General features: G+C 31.2%; 1 protein-coding gene across 4 annotated transcripts in view; it reads left to right on the top strand.

The window, feature by feature from the left end:
* Nucleotides 1–18,818, top strand: part of mnb (minibrain) — a 109,487-nt gene that overhangs the window by 65,340 nt on the left and 25,329 nt on the right. For all 4 annotated transcript variants that reach the window (XM_075303074.1, XM_075303073.1, XM_075303072.1 and 1 more), the window contains 4 exons: nt 3,190–3,361; nt 3,429–3,596; nt 7,278–7,564; nt 7,640–8,285. In XM_075303074.1, coding sequence (XP_075159189.1) covers nt 3,190–3,361; nt 3,429–3,596; nt 7,278–7,564; nt 7,640–8,285 — 1,273 coding nt within the window. The remainder of the gene's footprint in view (nt 1–3,189; nt 3,362–3,428; nt 3,597–7,277; nt 7,565–7,639; nt 8,286–18,818) is intronic.

The following is an 18,818-nucleotide window of genomic DNA, read 5'->3' as shown; positions in this document are numbered from 1 at the left end:
TGGGGTTTCCATTTCTATCCCTGTATATGTTTGGTTTTGTTAGACAGGCATGTTTACGTCGTTTTTTTTTCTTCTGTATTTTGACCATATCAATTGATGGCTATGGAGGGAGAAGATCGCCTTGGAATAATGATTGCATTATAGGTATTGCCTGGTAGTTGGTTATGGGAGAGGAGGGAAGGTTCTGTTATTGCCAACCCAAACATTTTCCCCACTTTTTCATGCATTCCTTCTTTTTCCAAAATGTTTTTAGTTGGGTTGTTTTTTGTTTTATTCCTCTTTTGGTTTTCAGTTCATGTATCCCCATTCAATTGTGTTCCCTCACCTTGGCGGCAACCGCATCACCATTATCATACACATGCGCTTTTTATAATGTTTACATTTCGTATGGTGCTAGCTAGCACTACCACCGCCCTCTTCGGAATTGCCTGTCTAACAAAACTAGTTGCCCTCGTCCTGGAATAAAATTTGTTTTTGTTGGTTTCCTAATGATGTTTTACCTTCTAAAGATATAGATAGTCCGTGATTGAGCGAGAGAGAGAGAGGGGCTTAGATCAATGCATTATCGATTTACATGGGACTAGAGTCAGTGATGCCAATTTGGTGCTTTTAGCACTAAATTTAGAGTTTTTAGATTTCAAAAAAATCAGAAACTTGGTGCTTTCTGGCGTTTTCATTTAGTGCTTTTTTCAATTTGAACAGTATTGAGTTTAATTGGCTACATATTTTTATAAAAAAAATTCTGAATAGACTAACAAAAGCTTAAGAAACTCATCTATATTGCCAAATATAGAATTTGATTGTTATGTAGATGGTATTGATTCTTTTTTTAAGCAATATTGTTATGTTTTGTGTTAGCCGAATTTTGTATAGAAAATTTGGTGTCAGGTGAATTTTTTATAGAAAATTTGGTGTCAGGTGAATTTTTTATAGAAAATTTGAAGACAGACGAGAAATCTCTATAGAAAATTTGGTTTCCGGTGAGAATTTATAGAAATTTCTGTAAAAAATTTAGTGAGCGATTTTTTTTTGCGGAAAGTTTAGTGTGAAGCGAATTTTTTATGGAACAATTTTGTGTTGGACGAATTTTCTATAGAAAATTTGGTGTCGGGCTAGAATTTTCTTTAGAAAATGTGGTTGCGGGCTAGAATTTTCTATAGAAAATATGATGACAGATGAGAAATTTTCATATTTTTTTCCAGATTAATGTAAATATCAAAATAGTGATAGTAGGCATTAATAAAACTGAGTTTAGGAAAAAAGATGAGAAATTTCTATAAAAAATTTAGTTTACGGTGAGAATTTTATATAGAATTTTCTGTAGAAAATTTAGTGAGCGATTTTATATGGAAAGTTTAGTCGGGTGAATTTTTTTTATAGAAAATTTGGTGTTCAACGAGAATTTTCTATAGAAAATTAGGTGTCCGATGAGAATTTTCTATAAATAACTTGGTGTCCGGTGAGAAATTTCTAGAGAATTTTCTGTAGAAAATTTAGTGAGCGATTTTATATGGAAAGTTTAGTGCGAAGCGAATTTTTATGGAACAAATTTGTGTTAGCCGTATTTTCAAAGGCGGATTTTCTATAGAAAAATTGGTGTCGGGCCAGAATTTTCTATAGAAAATTTGATGACAGACGTGAAATTTGTGTATAAATAGAAAAATTTGAATTCTGTATAGAAAATTTGGTGTCGGGCGAGAAATTTCTATAGAAAAATTGTTGTTGGTGGTGGAGAATTTTCTAAAGAAAATTGGAAAAAGTTTAGAAAAATTCGAATTTTCTATAGCAAATTTGGTGTCCGTTGAGAATTTTCTACACGCAGAGAAGGAATATGATCACCTCAAACATGTTTCAAGAGCAAAATGTTATTTTTGTATGCTGACCATGTAATGCGTGTCAGGTGAATTTTCTGAAAGTTTAAGGTGATTTTAGCCACCAATGAAAACCGCATAGCTCATCTTTGAAAGTCGAGTTTTAAATTTATAAGTTTTTCCCTAAAAGCCTATTATTAGAAACACCAGATTTTGATTTTTTTCGACATTAAATCCATTTTTTTAATCACAGATTTTCTGAGATACGATTACAGAGAAAAGAAGAAAATATCACCACAATATTTCCAATTAAAAGATTAATTGAAGCTGAAAACGTTTTCAATTAAAAAATTAATTGATACAATCACTTTTTAAACAGACTAAACACACAGTTCACACAAAAATTTTTTTCTGATTCAATCACGAAATTAATTGATCCAATTAATTTTTTAATTGAAATGTCTTCAATCACACACACAAAAAATTTCCGATTCAATCACGAAATTAATTGATCCAATTAATTTTTTGATAGAAATGTCTTCAATCACAGAAATGATAATATCAATTAAAAAAACTAATTGAAAGTCAATTAAAAAATTAATTGATCCAATTAAAAAATTAATTGATACTATTAATTTTTGTGATTAATTTTTGTTTCAATTAAAAAGGTTGTTGTATCAATTAAATTTTTAATTGAATATTATTTAAAACTCAAGACTTTAATTGAAATAATGTTGGAGAAAATTTTTTCTGTGCAGAAATAACTAAAAAACTAAAAAATTAATTGATACTAAATATTAATTGTTGTGATTGATTTTTGTTTCAATTAAAAAAAAAAACTTATTGAATCAATTAAATTTTTAATAAAATATATTTTAAAACTCAATTAAGACTTTAATTGGAAAAATTTTCGTGAAATTTTATTCTGTGTTAGTTCATCAAAATGATTGAAAATTTTAACCTCTGAAAAATTGTTTGGTATTCTGTCGAAACTGGGATTGAATTCAAGGGCATGCTAAGCATTGCATCCCGGTGGCTCCTTACTCTTTGGTAATAGAAATTCACCATCGCTGGTATCACAAAGGGCTCAACACCTAAGTGATCCCGGAGTATTAGACTGTCATTATAACCTAACTGACACATCGTCTAAACACCCCCTATATATTAAAAAAATGAGAACTTGTTTTGTAAAATATGACTACTGTTTTTTTTTTTTTTTTTTTGCTTTCACAAATAGTTTATATATTTTTTACGAAATATTTTAGACAATTATTATGAGATTTAATCTATGGGATACTGTAATAACAATTATATTTGTAAAAATATCAAAATTTCGTACAATTATTAATTTTTTTCTATAAATTTTTATTAATTCTAGGTTTATTATGCAAAAAAGAAACGACGGGCCCAACAGACACAAGGCGAAGATGATTCCTCCAATAAAAAGGAACGTAAACTATATAACGATGGTTATGATGATGATAACCACGATTATATAATCAAACATGGAGAGAAATTTTTGGATCGCTATGAAATTGATTCGTTAATAGGTAAGTTCGAAAAAATGTCCTCCTTCCCTTAAAATAAATTGTAATTTTATTTTGTTTTGTCTTTTAGGCAAAGGCAGTTTTGGACAAGTGGTCAAGGCATATGATCATGAAGAGCAAGGTTATGTAGCAATAAAAATAATTAAAAATAAAAAACCGTTCCTAAATCAGGCACAAATCGAGGTTAAACTATTGGAAATGATGAATCGGGCAGACGCAGAAAATAAATATTATATCGGTGAGTATAATGTCCCACCTCAAAGATTAATTATTAAAGGATATAAAGATAAATCGGCGGGTTAAATTCATAGATTATGGGCCAACTAACAAAAAAAGTAAAATTTTCTATAGAAATAAAATTTTGACAAAATTTTCTAAAGAAATAAAATTTACACAAAAATTTTTCAATAGAAATAAAATTTTGAAAAAATTTCAATATAAATAAAATTTTGACAAATATTTCAATAGAAATAAAATTTTGACAAAATTTTCTATAGAAATAAAATTTTGAAAAAAATTTCAATAGAAATAAAATTTTGACAAAATTTTCTATAGAAATAAAATTTTGACAAAATTTTCTATAGAAATAAAATTTTGACAAAATTTTCTATAGAAATAAAATTTTGAAAAAAAATTCTTTAGAAATAGAATTTTGACAAAATTTTCTATAGAAATAAAATTTTTCATAATTTTCTATAGAAATAAAATTTTTACCAATAATTTTGACAAAATTTCCAAATAAAATTTTGATAAAGTTTTCTATAGAAATAAAATTTTGACAAAATTTTCTAAAGAAATAAAATTTAGACAAAATTTTTCAATAGAAATAAAATTTTGATAAAATGTTCTATAGAAATAAAATTCTGATAAAATTTTCTATAGAAATAAAATTTTGAAAAAAAATTTCAATAGAAATAAAATTTTGAAAAAAATATCAATAGAAATAAAATTTTGACAAAATTTTCTATAGAAATAAAATTTTGACAAAATTTTCTATAGAAATAAAATTTTGAAAATTGTGAAAAAAATTTCTTTAGAAATGGAATTTTGACAAAATTTTCTATAGAAATAAAATTTTTCATAATTTTCTATAGACATAAAATTTGGACAAAATTTTCTATAGAAATAAAATTTTGACAAAATTTTTCAATAGAAATAAAATTTTTACCAATAATTTTGACAAAATTTCCAAATAAAATTTTGATAAAATTTTCTATAGAAATAACATTTTGACAAAATTTTCTATGGAAATAAAATTTTGACCAAATTTTCTATTGAAATAATTTTGACAAAATTTTTACCAAAATTTTCTTTAGAAATAAAATTTTGACAAAATTTTTCAATAGAAAAATTTTGACAAAAATGGAAATAAAATCTTGACAAAGTTTTTCAGTAGAAAACAAGTATATACGGCCGTAAGCTCGGCCAGGCCGAATCTTATGTATCCTCCACCATGGATTGCGTAGAAACTTCTACGAATGACTGTCATCCACAAATTTCAACTCACTCGGATGAAATTTGCTCCTTCAAGAGGCTCCAAAACCAAATCTCGGGATCGGTTTATATGGGGGCTATAAATGATTATGGACTGATATGGACCACTTTTGGCATGGTTGTTAAATATCATATTCTACCACCACGTACCAAATTTCAACCAGATCGGATGAATGTTGCTTCTCCAAACGGCATCGGAGGTCAAATCTGGCGATCGGTTTATATGGGAGCTATATATAATTATGGACTGATAGGAACCAATTCCTGCATGGTTGTTGGATACCATATACTAACATCACGTACCGAATTTCAACCGAATGGGAAGAATTTTGCTCTTCCAAGGTGCTCCTGAGGTCAAATCTGGGGATCGGTTTATATGGGGCCTATATATAATTATGGACCGATGTCGACCAATTTTTGCATGGGTGTTTGAGGCCATACATTAACATCACGTACCAAATTTCAACTGAATCAGATTAATTTTGGTCTTTTAAGAAGCTCCGGAGGTCAAATCTGGTGATCGGTTTATATGGGGGCTATATATAATTATGGACCGATATGGACCAATTTTCGCATGGTCATTAGAGACCATATACTAACGTCATGTACCAAATTTCAGCCGGATCGGATGAACCATGTACCAAATTTCAACCGGATCGGATGAAATAATAACACCATGTACCAAATTTCCACCGGATCGGATGAAATTTGCTTCTCTTAGAGGCCTCCCAACCAAGTTTGGGGGTCCGTTTATATGGGGGCTATACGTAAAAGTGGACCGATATGCAATACCATCCGACCTACATCAATAACAACTACTTGTGCCAAGTTTCAAGTCGATAGCTTGTTTCGTTCGGAAGTTAGCGTGATTTCAACTCAGATCGACTCAGAATTTCACCACGACCCAGAATATATATACTTTATGGGGTCTTAGCTCAATATTTCGATGTGTTACAAACGGAATGACAAAGTTAATATACCCCCCATCGTATGGTGGAGGGTATAAAAAATGTTGATAAAATTTTCGATAGAAATAAAATTTTGACAAAATTTTCTATAGAAATAAAATTTTGACAAAATTTTCTATAGAAATAAAATTTTGACAAAATGTTCTATGGAATAAAATTTTGACAAAATTTTCTATAGAAATAAAATTTTGGCAAAATTTTCTATGGAAATAAAATTTTGCCCAAAAATTTCTATAGAAATAAATTGTTTACCATAATTTTCTATAGAAATAAAATTTTGACAAAATTTCCTATAGAAATAAAATTTTGACAAAATTTTCTATAGAAATAAAATTTTAATAAAATTGTCTATAGAAATAAAATTTTGACCAAAAATTTCTTTAGAAATAAAAAATTTTATATAGAAATAACATTTTGACAAAATTTTATTTAGAAATAAAATGTTGACAAAATTTTCTTTAGAAATAAAATTTTGAAAAAAAAAATTCAATAGAAATAAAATTTTGAAAAATTTTCTATAGCAATAAAATTTTGACAAAATTTTCTATGGAAATAAAATTTTAATTCGCTTTTTTATTTGTTTTTTGGACGACCTTTTGTTAGAATTATAAATTAATGTTTCTTCAAGCTCGATAAAATGATAAAATTTTTCAATAGAAATAACATTTTGACAAAATTTTCTATGGAAATAAAATTTTGACAAAATTTTCTGTAGAAATAAAATTTTGACAAAATTTTCCAAGAAATAAAATTTTGACAAAATTTTCTTTAGAAATAAAATTTTAACAAAATTTTCTATAGAAATAAAATTTTGTCCAAATTTCTATAGAAATACAATAAAATAGAAAATTTTGACAAAATTTTCTATAGAAATAACATTTTGATAAAAATTTCTATAGAAATAAAATTGTGACAAAATTTTCTGTAGAAATAAAATTTTGACAAAATTTTCCATGATATAAAACTTTGACAAAATTTTCTTTAGAAATAAAATTTTGACAAAATTTTCTATAGAAATAAAATTTTGATAAAATTTTATATCAAATAAAATTTTGACAAAATTTTCTATAGAAATAAAATTTTGACCATAATTTTCCATAGAAATAAAATTTTAATAAAATTTTCTATAGAAATAAAATTTTGTCCAAATTTCTATAGAAAGAAAATTTTGATAAAATTTTCTACAGAAATAAAATTTTGACAAAATTTTCTATAGAAATAAAACTTGGACAAAATTTTCTATAGAAATACAATGTTGACAAAATTTTCTATAAAAATAAAATGTTGACAAAATTTTTTATAGATATAAAATTTTGAAAAAGGCCTTTTTTAATTTGGTGATTTCTGGTTACAATTTTCTTCAAATTTTGGTAAAATTGTTATCTCGCATATCCTTAATTCTTGATCTTCTATTGCAACAATATCTAATTTCCTGATTTTGTTTGTTCTATTTTCAGTTAAACTTAAAAGGCATTTTATGTGGCGCAATCATTTATGTTTAGTATTTGAATTATTATCCTACAATTTATACGATTTATTGCGTAATACAAATTTTCGTGGTGTGTCACTGAATCTAACGCGAAAATTTGCTCAACAGCTATGCACTGCTTTGCTCTTCTTGAGTACCCCCGAACTGAATATAATCCACTGTGATCTAAAACCCGAAAATATATTACTTTGTAATCCCAAACGATCTGCCATTAAAATTGTAGATTTTGGTAGTTCATGTCAACTGGGTCAAAGGGTAAGTTCCAATGCAAATTGTTATATTTGAGGTTTTCTTTATGTTAATATTTTTCCCATCTTCCTGTGCCAACAGATATATCAATATATACAATCGCGATTCTATCGTTCACCGGAAGTTTTACTGGGTATACCTTATGACTTGGCCATTGATATGTGGTCATTGGGTTGTATTTTAGTTGAAATGCACACTGGCGAACCATTGTTCTCGGGATGCAACGAAGTCGATCAAATGAATAAAATCGTTGAAGTTTTGGGTATGCCCCCGAAATATCTATTGGATCAAGCGCACAAGACTCGTAAATTCTTCGATAAAGTTGTCTCAGATGGTTCGTATGTCTTAAAGAAAAGTCAAAATGGTCGCAAATATAAACCGCCTGGGTCTCGAAAACTGCACGATATATTGGGCGTTGAGACGGGTGGTCCTGGCGGTAGACGTATGGATGAGCCTGGTCATTCGGTAGCTGACTATTTGAAATTTAAAGACTTGATATTGCGAATGTTGGATTTTGATCCAAAGACACGTGTAACACCCTATTATGCCCTGCAGCATAATTTCTTTAAACGTACCTCGGATGAGAGTACCAATACTAGTGTAGTAACTGGTAGTATAGCAATATCTTCGCCTTCCGTTAGTTCAACATCATCGTCAACGGCTGCCTTGGTGCCGGGTCAAATGTTATCGGCCAGTGCGGTGCAACATACAGATCAACAAAGTCATGGTAAGTGAATGAGACATATGCATATATACACTGTTTTTTTATTTTATTTTCTGAATGTAGTTATTGCTCTATAAGGATTTTTTTCTACTTATTTCGATTATGAATTCAATATATTTTTTTTTTTTGAAATTATTATTTGTTAATTATTGTTTTGAATGATCTTATAGTTATTCTTATTATGAGTTTTCTGAATACAAATTTTGGGAATCCCCGAAATGTAATGTCTAAAAAAAACTGAAAACAATCCAAACTCATTAATGTCAGAAGAACGATTGTGAGTACTATAAAGCCTTTGGAGTTCTCTATGAGTTGAAAAAAATGAGGGTGAATGTTACGAAAAGACCCAACTTTTTTTTATAATTTCCAGAATACCTTGTTATTGTTGTAACAGTTTTAATGTAATTTCAACCAATTTGTTCAATGCTTTGGTACTTCTGCAGGTGTACAGATCTAGAAACTCTGCGATAAGGGTGGGGTGCGTCCAGAATGATCTGGTGGTGAGTTGGGTTTAGCTGGGCAAGAAAAAAGGTGACGAGTGTCATGTGGCCCTTGGTTACAGATGGGACACACGTCATCTACGCTGCTATCAATCACTGATAGGTAGGAATTGAGGCGGCTGCACTTGCCTGATCTTAATTGACCTAAAACCATCCTAGTCTGCCTTAGGTTAGGTTAGGTGTCAGCCCGATGTATCAGGCTCACTTAGACTATTCAGTTCATTCTGATACCACATTGGTGAACTTCTCTCTTATCACTGAGTGCTGCCCGATTCCATATTAAGCTCAATGACAAGGGACCTCCTTTTTATAGCCGAATCCGAACGGCGTTCCACATTGCAGTGAAACCACTTAGAGAAGCTTTGAAACCCTCAGAAATGTCACCAGCATTACTGAGGTGGGATAATCCACCGCTGAAAAACGTTTTGGTGTTCGGTGGAAGCAGGAATCGAACCCACGACCTTGTGTATGCAAGGCGTGCATGCTAACCATTACACCACGGTGGCTGCCTTGGGAGCTTTCTTTCCTCCGATGCTATGGGCGGTGGTCGGACTCTGAGAACAGGATTAACCTTGTAGCTTCTCACCGCTTCAGCTACAATATCCTCATGAATCCTGTTCAGACCTGTCTGATATGCTGCCTGATCTAGAGGCTCACTTTTGTAACGCTGGATCTCGGGCTCTAGATAATGCATATCAACCCTTACGTTCCTGGGTGGTGGTTGTGTATCCATGAGATGGTGGTTTGGATGATTACTGCGATAACAACCCAGGAGATACTGCTTTGGCAACATGTAATTGTGTCTTCGCACAGGGATGATCTTTGTCTCCACATAAAGGTGATCCAGGGGTGTGCTGCGGAGACACCCAGTCGCAGTTCCAAGGGCAGCGTTCTGGCAGGTCTGTATGTTATTCCACTGCGTGTCACTGGTCTGCGGTGTCCACACTGGAGCTGTATAGTTTACCACTAACCGGCCAATTGCCTTATAGGTAGTCAACAAGGTTTCTTTGTCCGCACCCCAAGTACTGCCGGCAAGTGACTTGAGCATCTTGTTTCTACCGCGGAGCTTATTACATATTGCAGTAGCATGGGCAGATGACTTGAAAAGGTTGACGAATGTTACCCCCAGTAACTTGGGGTAGTTTACTGTCGGAATTATTTCGCCATCGACTCTAACATTCAACTGCCTACGTACTTCCGCCGTCCATGTAGTGAACAGTGTGGCGGATATCCTCAGAGTTCTAGAAGTGAAATAACTAATAAGATCATCAATGTAGACGTTTAAACGATCGCATATGTCATCAACAATGGACCCGGATGCCATGATTGTACAGTCGTCCGCATATGATACAATCTCGACGCCGTCAGGAGGGGTGGAATCGAGGACATGTAGAGGTTAAACAGTGCCGGAGATATCACCCCACCCTGGGGAACTCCCTGTTTAACTCTACGGGGTTTTGACTTCTTGTCCCTGAATTCCACGTACGACTGGCGTCCGCACAGATAATTCAGAAACCATCGCTTGGTTCCTGCCGGTAGGGACATATTCTCGATGTCCTCGAATATTGTGGCATGGTTGACCGTATCGAATGCCTTCGATAGGTCAAGCGCCACGAGGACCGACACGGCTTGGGCTGATTGAGTCCCATATTAATGTGTGCTGAAATGTCATGCAAGGCTGTCCAGAATACCTTAATACAATTTGGTGAAAGCCAGAGCTTTTTCGTTTGTGGAAAAAAATGTGGTAGTGTCTATTTTTAGTTATTTCTAATGATAATGCTTGTGATAATGGCGTTGCAGCCAATTTCGAAAATGTTGCTCTTTTTTGTTCGCAACATAAGAGTTTATTTAAGGCTAACCAACAAAGGGTCTATCAATAAATTTCAAAAAAATGTTTTCCTCTTAAGATGAAAATATTCGTGGTAGATTTAATTGTAGAAAAAAAGCATAAAATGATTTTCCACGTTTCTAGTACACTATACTGTTCAAGACACCAAACCAACATTTTTGCATTGCATTTGTTTTATGTGACAGCCATAGGAAAATACATAAATAATGTAACCATTATCAACATCAAAAAAGAATTAGTCGCCACAGACAAACCGGCAAACATTTTAGCTGATATTGGGTGTATAACATCACCATAAGGATATTTTCTAAAAAATAGTATTTTAAAAATGGTGGTGAGAAAAAAGTTTGACACTCATTTTGGTTAAAAATGTGCCTAGTGTTGTGACCATACCCTTAGGAAAGCCTATTTTAAACGCTTAATATCTCAGCAGCGTTAGGTTAAAGTGGCAGCCCGATTAAGTTTCAGGCTCACTTAGACTATTCAGTCCATTGTGATACCACATTGGTGAACTTCTCTCTTATCACTGAGTGCTGTCCGATTCCATGTTAAGCTCAATGACAAGGGACCTCCTTTTTATAGAAGTTTTGAAACCCTCAGAAATGTCACCAGCATTTCTGAGGTGGGATAATCCACCGCTGAAAAACTTTTTGGTGTTCGGTCGAAGCAGGAATCGAACCCACGACCTTGTGTATGCAAGGCGGGCATGCTAACCATTGCACCACGGTGGCTCCCATCACCCCTCCCTAAGGCTGTCCCCTTGTCGTAGTCGCGTTCCTTGTAGCATTCGCCAATTCCGCTTCTATGTTCCTGTGCAGTAACATTTCCTCGATCCAGTCTTTTATATAGTCACTTACACCAATTCCCTCCAATGCTAGTAGAAACACGTCAATCTTCGTATTATTAAAAGCTCTATCAAAATCAAGAAAAGTCGCCAGTTTATGTTCCCTACAGAGAGCACTATATTGAAACTAATTTAAAATAATAAATATATATAATAATAATAATAATAATAATAATAATAATAATAATAATAATAAAACAAGTAAGTAAAGTAGAAAGTCGGGCGGGGCCGACTATATCATACCCTAAACCACCATTACAGAATTAGTAATCATACGCATTTGTGGGGTAACATATAGGTATGGGAGATAAACCGCAGTTGCATATTTAAGAAAATTAAGGGGTACATGTCTATGGGTGCTTTGTGTCAATCTGACTATAGCTCATAGTCAATGTTGCCAGGGAAAATGTTCGGTTTACCCTACAACATTCATTCCCAAACAATTTTCCCTACTATATTTTTCGTTAAATTTAAAAAATTTTACAAAACAAAAATGGTTCTAAGTACTTTATTATCTTAAAACAAGACGCTAAATATTAGAAAAACCCTACATATAGGGAATTTCCCCTACTTCTAGCAACACTGGCTGTGTTGATATTGCGCCTACGGAGTTAGTAGTTAGCGACTAATATTGAGCCCATTATTAAAAAAGAGAAAATCGTTAAATATGTGTGGGTAATAAATACAAATTTGTAAAAATCGAGCAATATTCTTATGTAAGAGCTACAAGTACGTATAAGTGGGAGCCACCGTGATGCAATGGTTAGCATGCCCGCCTTGCATACACAAGGTCGTGGGTTCGATTCCTGCTACGACCGAACACCAAAAAGTTTTTCAGCGGTGGATTATCCCACCTCAGTAATGCTGGTGACATTTATGAGGCTTTCAAAGCTTCTCTAAGTGGTTTCACTGGAATGTGGAACGCCGTTCGGACTCGGCTATAAAAAGGAGGTCCCTTGTCATTGAGCTTAACATGGAATCGGGCAGCACTCAGTGATAAGTGAGAAGTTCACCACTGTGGTATCACAATGGACTGAATAGTCTAAGTGAGCCTGATACATCGGGCTGCCACATAACCTAATCTAACCTACGTATAAGTACGATCGGCTAGTACATCAAAATTTTAAATTTGAGTAACATTGGTTAATAAATAAGAGTACTATGGCCAAATTTGGGAAAATCGAGCGATGCATATATATGGAAGCTATATCTAAATCTGAAACAATTTGCATAATATTTTGCTGGTTTCATTAATACCACAAAAGGTTACCTTGTGCAAGATTTGAGTAAGATCAGTTAAGAAATGAGGCCTGTATGGTCAAAAATAAGGTTATTAGGGCCGAATTTTTCAAAATCGAGTGATACATATATGGGAGCTATATCTACATCTGAACCGATTTCGATGAAATTTTGCACATATAGTTAGTACTATAGATGACTGGATCTAGCCAACTTTTAGTAAGATCGGTTAATAAATAAGGGTTCTATGGCCAAATTTGGGAAAATCGGGCTATACACATATATGGGAGCTATATCTAAATCTGAACCGATTTCGATGATTTTTTGCACATATAGTTAGTGCTATAGAAGACTACATTTTGCCAAATTTGGGTAAGATCGGTTGATAAATAAGGGTTTTATGGCCAAATTTAGAAAAATCGGGCGGTACATATATATGGGAGCTATAGCTAAATCTGAACCGATTTCAATGATTTTTTGCACATATAGTTAGTGCTATATAAGATTATATTTAGCTAACTTTGAGTAAGATCGGTTGATAAATAAAGGTTTTGTGGCCAAATTTGGGAAAATCGGGCGATACATATATATGAGAGCTATATCTAAATCTGAACCGATTTCGATGATTTTGTGCACATATAGTTAGTGCTATTGAAGACTACATTTTGCCAAATTTGGGTAAGATCGGTTGATAAATAAGGGTTTTATGGTCAAATTTAGAAAAATCGGGCGGTACATATATATGGGAGCTATAGCTAAATCTGAACCGATTTCAATGATTTTTTGCACATATAGTTAGTGCTATATAAGATTATATTTAGCTAACTTTGAGTAAGATCGGTTGATAAATAAAGGTTTTGTGGCCAAATTTGGGAAAATCGGGCGATACATATATATGAGAGCTATATCTAAATCTGAACCGATTTGGATGAAATTTTGCAGACTTGAAGGGTGATGGAAAAAAATTACCTTTTGCCAAATTTGACGATCCGTTTGAAAAAAAAAACGCGCAACGCGACCCCATTTGTCGAAATCGGGCGATACATATATATGGGAGCTATATCTAAATTTGATCCGATTTCTTCCAAATTCAATAGCGTTCGTCCTTGTGCCCAAAAAACTCCCTGTATCAAATTTCATCAAAATCGGTTAATAATTGCGACCGGAATCCTGTGAACAACAAATACATGGACAGACGGACGGACGGATGAACGGACACCAAGCGCTAGATCGACTCAGGAGGTGATTCTGAGTCGATCGGTATATATTTTATGGGGTCATTTTTTGGCCGATCAAACTTATTATACCCTGACCACTATGTGGTTTAGGGTATAAAAAAATAAATATTCTGAAAATTTTTATTTTTTAATGTGGACATAAATATTTTAAACTACTAAAGTTCCAAAATGAATTTTCGTTGTGGTCTCTTGAGAAACAAAAAAAAAGCACAAAAAATTGCTATAAAAATAATTTCTTACTTAGCTTGAGTTAAAAAGTTATTGGAATTATAATTTCATTTACCTTAACATTTTAAGAAGTAAATTTTTATTTTTTAATTTGGGCATAAATAGTTTAAACTACTAAAGTTCAAAAATGAATTTTCGTTGTGATCTCTGGAGAAAAAAAACACAAATAATTTCTATAAAAATAATTTCTTATTTAGCTTGAGTTAAAAAAGTTATTGGATTTATAATTTCATTTACCTTAATATTTTAAGAAGTAAATCTGTTTTTTTTTTCTATTTAAGTGCATTATGATAAAATATTTTCTTATGTTTTAATTAAATTTGTATAATTTGTAGTGTTTGGTGATAACAAAGTAAACAAAAAAAAAAAAAAAACATTTAAAGTAGTAAAAAGTAATCTAAGCCATTATTATAATATAATACATTTTTCTTCTCTCTCTCTCCTTTATTCTTCTTTTAATAATTGTATTTTATAATTTTGAACATGTGATTAAAATCACACAATAAAAATTTTATATATATTTATGTATAAAAAAAAAAACTATACAAATATTTGTCTACATTTCCCTCGTGCTCCTTGCAATAATGATCAATATATAGATGATCGACGATGACCTGGAATGATGGGTAGCAGAGACAACAATCAACATCAGCAACAACAACAACAACACTCAACATCATTAAAAGACAACCACACCATTCAACATTTGCATCATTCAACAAATCCAAAGTCGGCATCTTCATCATCAGCATCTTCATCCAATACATCCATTGCTTCCTCAGGTTCAAATGCGGCTACCAGGAAAATAGATTAACAACAATATCGGCAACAATTTCTCAACTAACTAACACAGCAACGGGAGACGACACAATTATGCAATAACATTAGGATACTCTAATGATGGTATCCCAAAATTTCTTTTCAAATGCGAACTCAAGTGGGTACACAAAAAAAAAAAAACGTATACCCCAATTCTTGTATATAACCGAAATTCTCCAGTCAATCGATCATTTAATTATGTTGGCTATTTTGCAAACATAGTTTGGCGATTTGCGGCTTTTCACGTTTCCCGTTTTGTGGTAATTTATTAAAATTTAAGAAGAAAACAAAAAAAAAACATAACACATAATATTAATATTAACAAATAAGGCGTGAGTGCGGTGAATAGCATATATTTTATTATATAGTTTTTTTTTTTTTTTTTTTTTTTTTTTAATTTCTCTAATTTAATATTAAGGAAAATAAGCAGTATTCAATAATTTGTTTAAGTTAGAAAATTTTAGTTATATTTATATTAAACAAAAAAAAAAACAACACTTAGTTTTGGTTGTGAGAAAAACTGAGGAAGCTTAAGAAATATATCAACAATCAACAGTGATATGTTTTCTGTACCAAGGGGCTGTTTTTAATCCTTTTAATTTTTTTAAACCTAGTCAAAGTTTAAATATATACAATATAATGGAATAATTTAAAATTTAGTGGCCCGAGAAATTAAAGGAAATTTGCAATAGAATTTGAACATTCCTTAAGTAGTAAAAGTTGTTATTTTAGAGTAAAACTTTAGTTATCGGTGCTATTACCCAGCAAAAAGAAATGAAAATGTTCTTTTTGGTTTTGAATCTTGCATTAAAAAAAAAGCATGCCCGGTTCCAAAGATTTTGTCTTTACTTTAAAAATTTTGGTATTGATTCCGAGCCAAAGAAGCGGAGAATACAAAAAGGGATGCTTTTAAGACACAATTCTCTTTTAAATTTTGGGTTTTGTGTACTTGCTTCTAGGAAGCAAATTTTAATTTTTCGCAAACAAAGCTGAAATCTTCATATGCTATCAAAGTCCTTTAAAAACGAGTTAACGACAACTTTATTTTCTAAATTAAGACCCGATTTCCAATAGAAATTATGCTATGTTTCAAGTAAAAAACATGTCCTATATTTGAACGACTTTTTGCGTTGTTATCAAGATGCAAAAAGACAACAAATTTAAAGACAATTTCATTAAATTTAAATAATTTTTCTGAATTATTAAAGTCAAGTTGACCTTAGCTCAAACATTTTTTCTTTCATGTTATGATACCCATTTTTAAGTGAAATCACTTAATTATAAGGTCAATACGACTTCATCGAAAAGTTGATCGACTTTTGGACAAGGAAAAAAAACTTTATATTAGAGAAATGCGTCTTCTATGCTCAGCAAAATTTGCATTCGTATTTTAAAGACATGAAATCTTTGATCTCACGACAATATTTTTCTCAGTGTGGACAAAATTGGCTCAGAATGAGCAATGAGTATTAGTTGGGCTTGTTATAGGGTGTAAGTCATCTTCTTAGGCTTCCGCGCTGCATTGATTCATTTGACTTAAAATATATTTTTTCATTTTTTTTTTTTACTTTTATCCCTACGTAAAGTTTTGAATAATACTAAGAAAATAAAGATTTTTTTTAAATATTTTATGGAAATTTCCATTATTTTATTTGTTCTTACTGTGTTTAATATGCACTTAAATTCAGAATATTTAATTTTTTGCAAAGCCTAAGTAAACTCCATATCTCTTGAACATTAATGGCCTGTTCCTGTATATCGAACGATTTCTTTCGTATTTCAAACGAAAGAAAATTGATTTTTGTTCTTTTATTTCGAAAGGCAAGTCACTTCATATTTTGTTGTCGAGTAATAAACGAACATTTACAATAAGTGTCACGAAAAAAGTAAAAGCATTGTTAACATTTGAATGAATTCTCAGGCCAAAAATTTAAAAATACTCATTTTTAATAATCAATGTATTCTCATACAAACGAATCGAACTTTCAAAAATAGAAAAACCCAAATTCATTCGAATTCGAGTGACTGCCTTTCTTTCGAACTGGGTTTCGTTCGATATACAGGAACAGGGCATAATACCCTGTTTCTGTATATCGAACAAAAACCCAGTCGATAGAAAAGCAGACACTCGATTTCGTATTTGGGTTTTTGTATTTTTGAAAGTTCGTATCGTTTATTTGAGAATACATTGCATTATCAAAAATTAGTATTTTCAAAATTTTTGGCCTGAAAGTTCAATAACAATGTTTTTACTATTTTCTTGACACAAATTGTATATGTTCATTTTGTACTCGACAACAAAATATGTATGTAAAGACTTGCCTTTCGACACAGAGAAATTAAATTTCAATATTCTTTCGATGGAAATACGAAAGAAAGCTATCGTTCGACATACCGAAACAGGGAATAAAAGTAATGACTTCCAATTTTAATTAACATCATAGAAAATATTGAAATAGTTTGTCTAAAAAAAATTGAATAAGGGATCTATAGTTGACTTTCATAAAAATTACATTTTATCGAAAAATTCAAGAAGACGTAAATCCATGATTTTCATTATTTACACAGAGAAACAAAAATTTCCAAGAATTTTAATTGAATCTTAAAAAAAATATTCAAAAAAATGCAGGATCATTTAATTGGCGTTAGTGCCCAGCAAAAAAAAAACGTCACCAAAAAAGTAATAAAAATGTTCTTTTTGGATCCGGAAGTGGTGTAAAATTGACGCAGAAGCGATGAATTTAACATGGGCTTGTCATAGGACGGAAGTCCTCCATTTCAACAGCCGTTGCACTGAATTTGCATCACTTCTTTAGGTGTGATCCGAATTCAACGTTTTGGGTGTATATTAAAAAATTCTGTGATATTTTGTCAAATAAATAATTTTTATAATTTTTAATGGATTCTAACGCTTGTCGTTTGACCTCAAATATTTACAAAAATTCACAATTTGTTCATATTGAATTTAGCATTTTTTTCGACAAAATTTAAATGATTTGTACAATTTTATGAATTCTTACTCTGTTTTTGACCTATTTGAATCAAAAAAAGTTAAAATTACCCATTAAAAGTATGAACAAATCAAGTTATAAAAATTTTAATTAAAAGAACTTCCTGAGTAGTTAAAATAAAGAACATCATTGGGAGTGCATCTTCTGGAAGTGCTTTTAAAGTTGTGCCTTTGGAAGAACTTCCAAATTTTTTTGCTGGGTGATTGATACTATAAAATATATAGAATTGGGTATCACAATGTATAAAGTAGTCATTATTTTTAATATTACGATCACAACCAGAGAATTAAGCCGACCCATTTGTGTCGGCGGGGGCTTTTTTTTTTTTTTTTTTTTTTTTTTTTTTTTTTTTTTTTTTTTTTTTTTTTAGTCGAGATGAGCCGACGTATTCAACAGAGGAGCCGACTATCTTCATTATTTGCACTCAATTTTTGGCAAATTTTGGTAAACTTTTCTATAGAAATAAAATTTTGGCAAAATTTTCTATAGAAATAAAATTTTGGCAAAATTTTCTATAGAAATAAAATTTTGGCAAAATTTTCTATAGAAATAAAATTTTGGTAAGATTTTCTATAGAAATAAAATTTTGGCAAAAATTTCTATGGAAATTAAATTTTGGTAAAATTTTCTATAGAAATAAAATTTTGACAAAATTTTTCAATAGAAATAAAATTTTGGCTAAATTTTCTATAGAAATTAAATTTTGACAAAATTTTTCAATATAAATAAAATTTTGACAAAATTTTTCAATAGAAATAAAATTTTGATAAAACTTTTCAATAGATATAAAATTTTAACAAAATTTTCT

This window comes from Haematobia irritans, chromosome 3, assembly GCF_050003625.1.
Source record: "Haematobia irritans isolate KBUSLIRL chromosome 3, ASM5000362v1, whole genome shotgun sequence".
Taxonomy (NCBI): domain Eukaryota; kingdom Metazoa; phylum Arthropoda; class Insecta; order Diptera; family Muscidae; genus Haematobia; species Haematobia irritans.
This window is presented reverse-complemented; position numbering and strand designations above follow the sequence as displayed.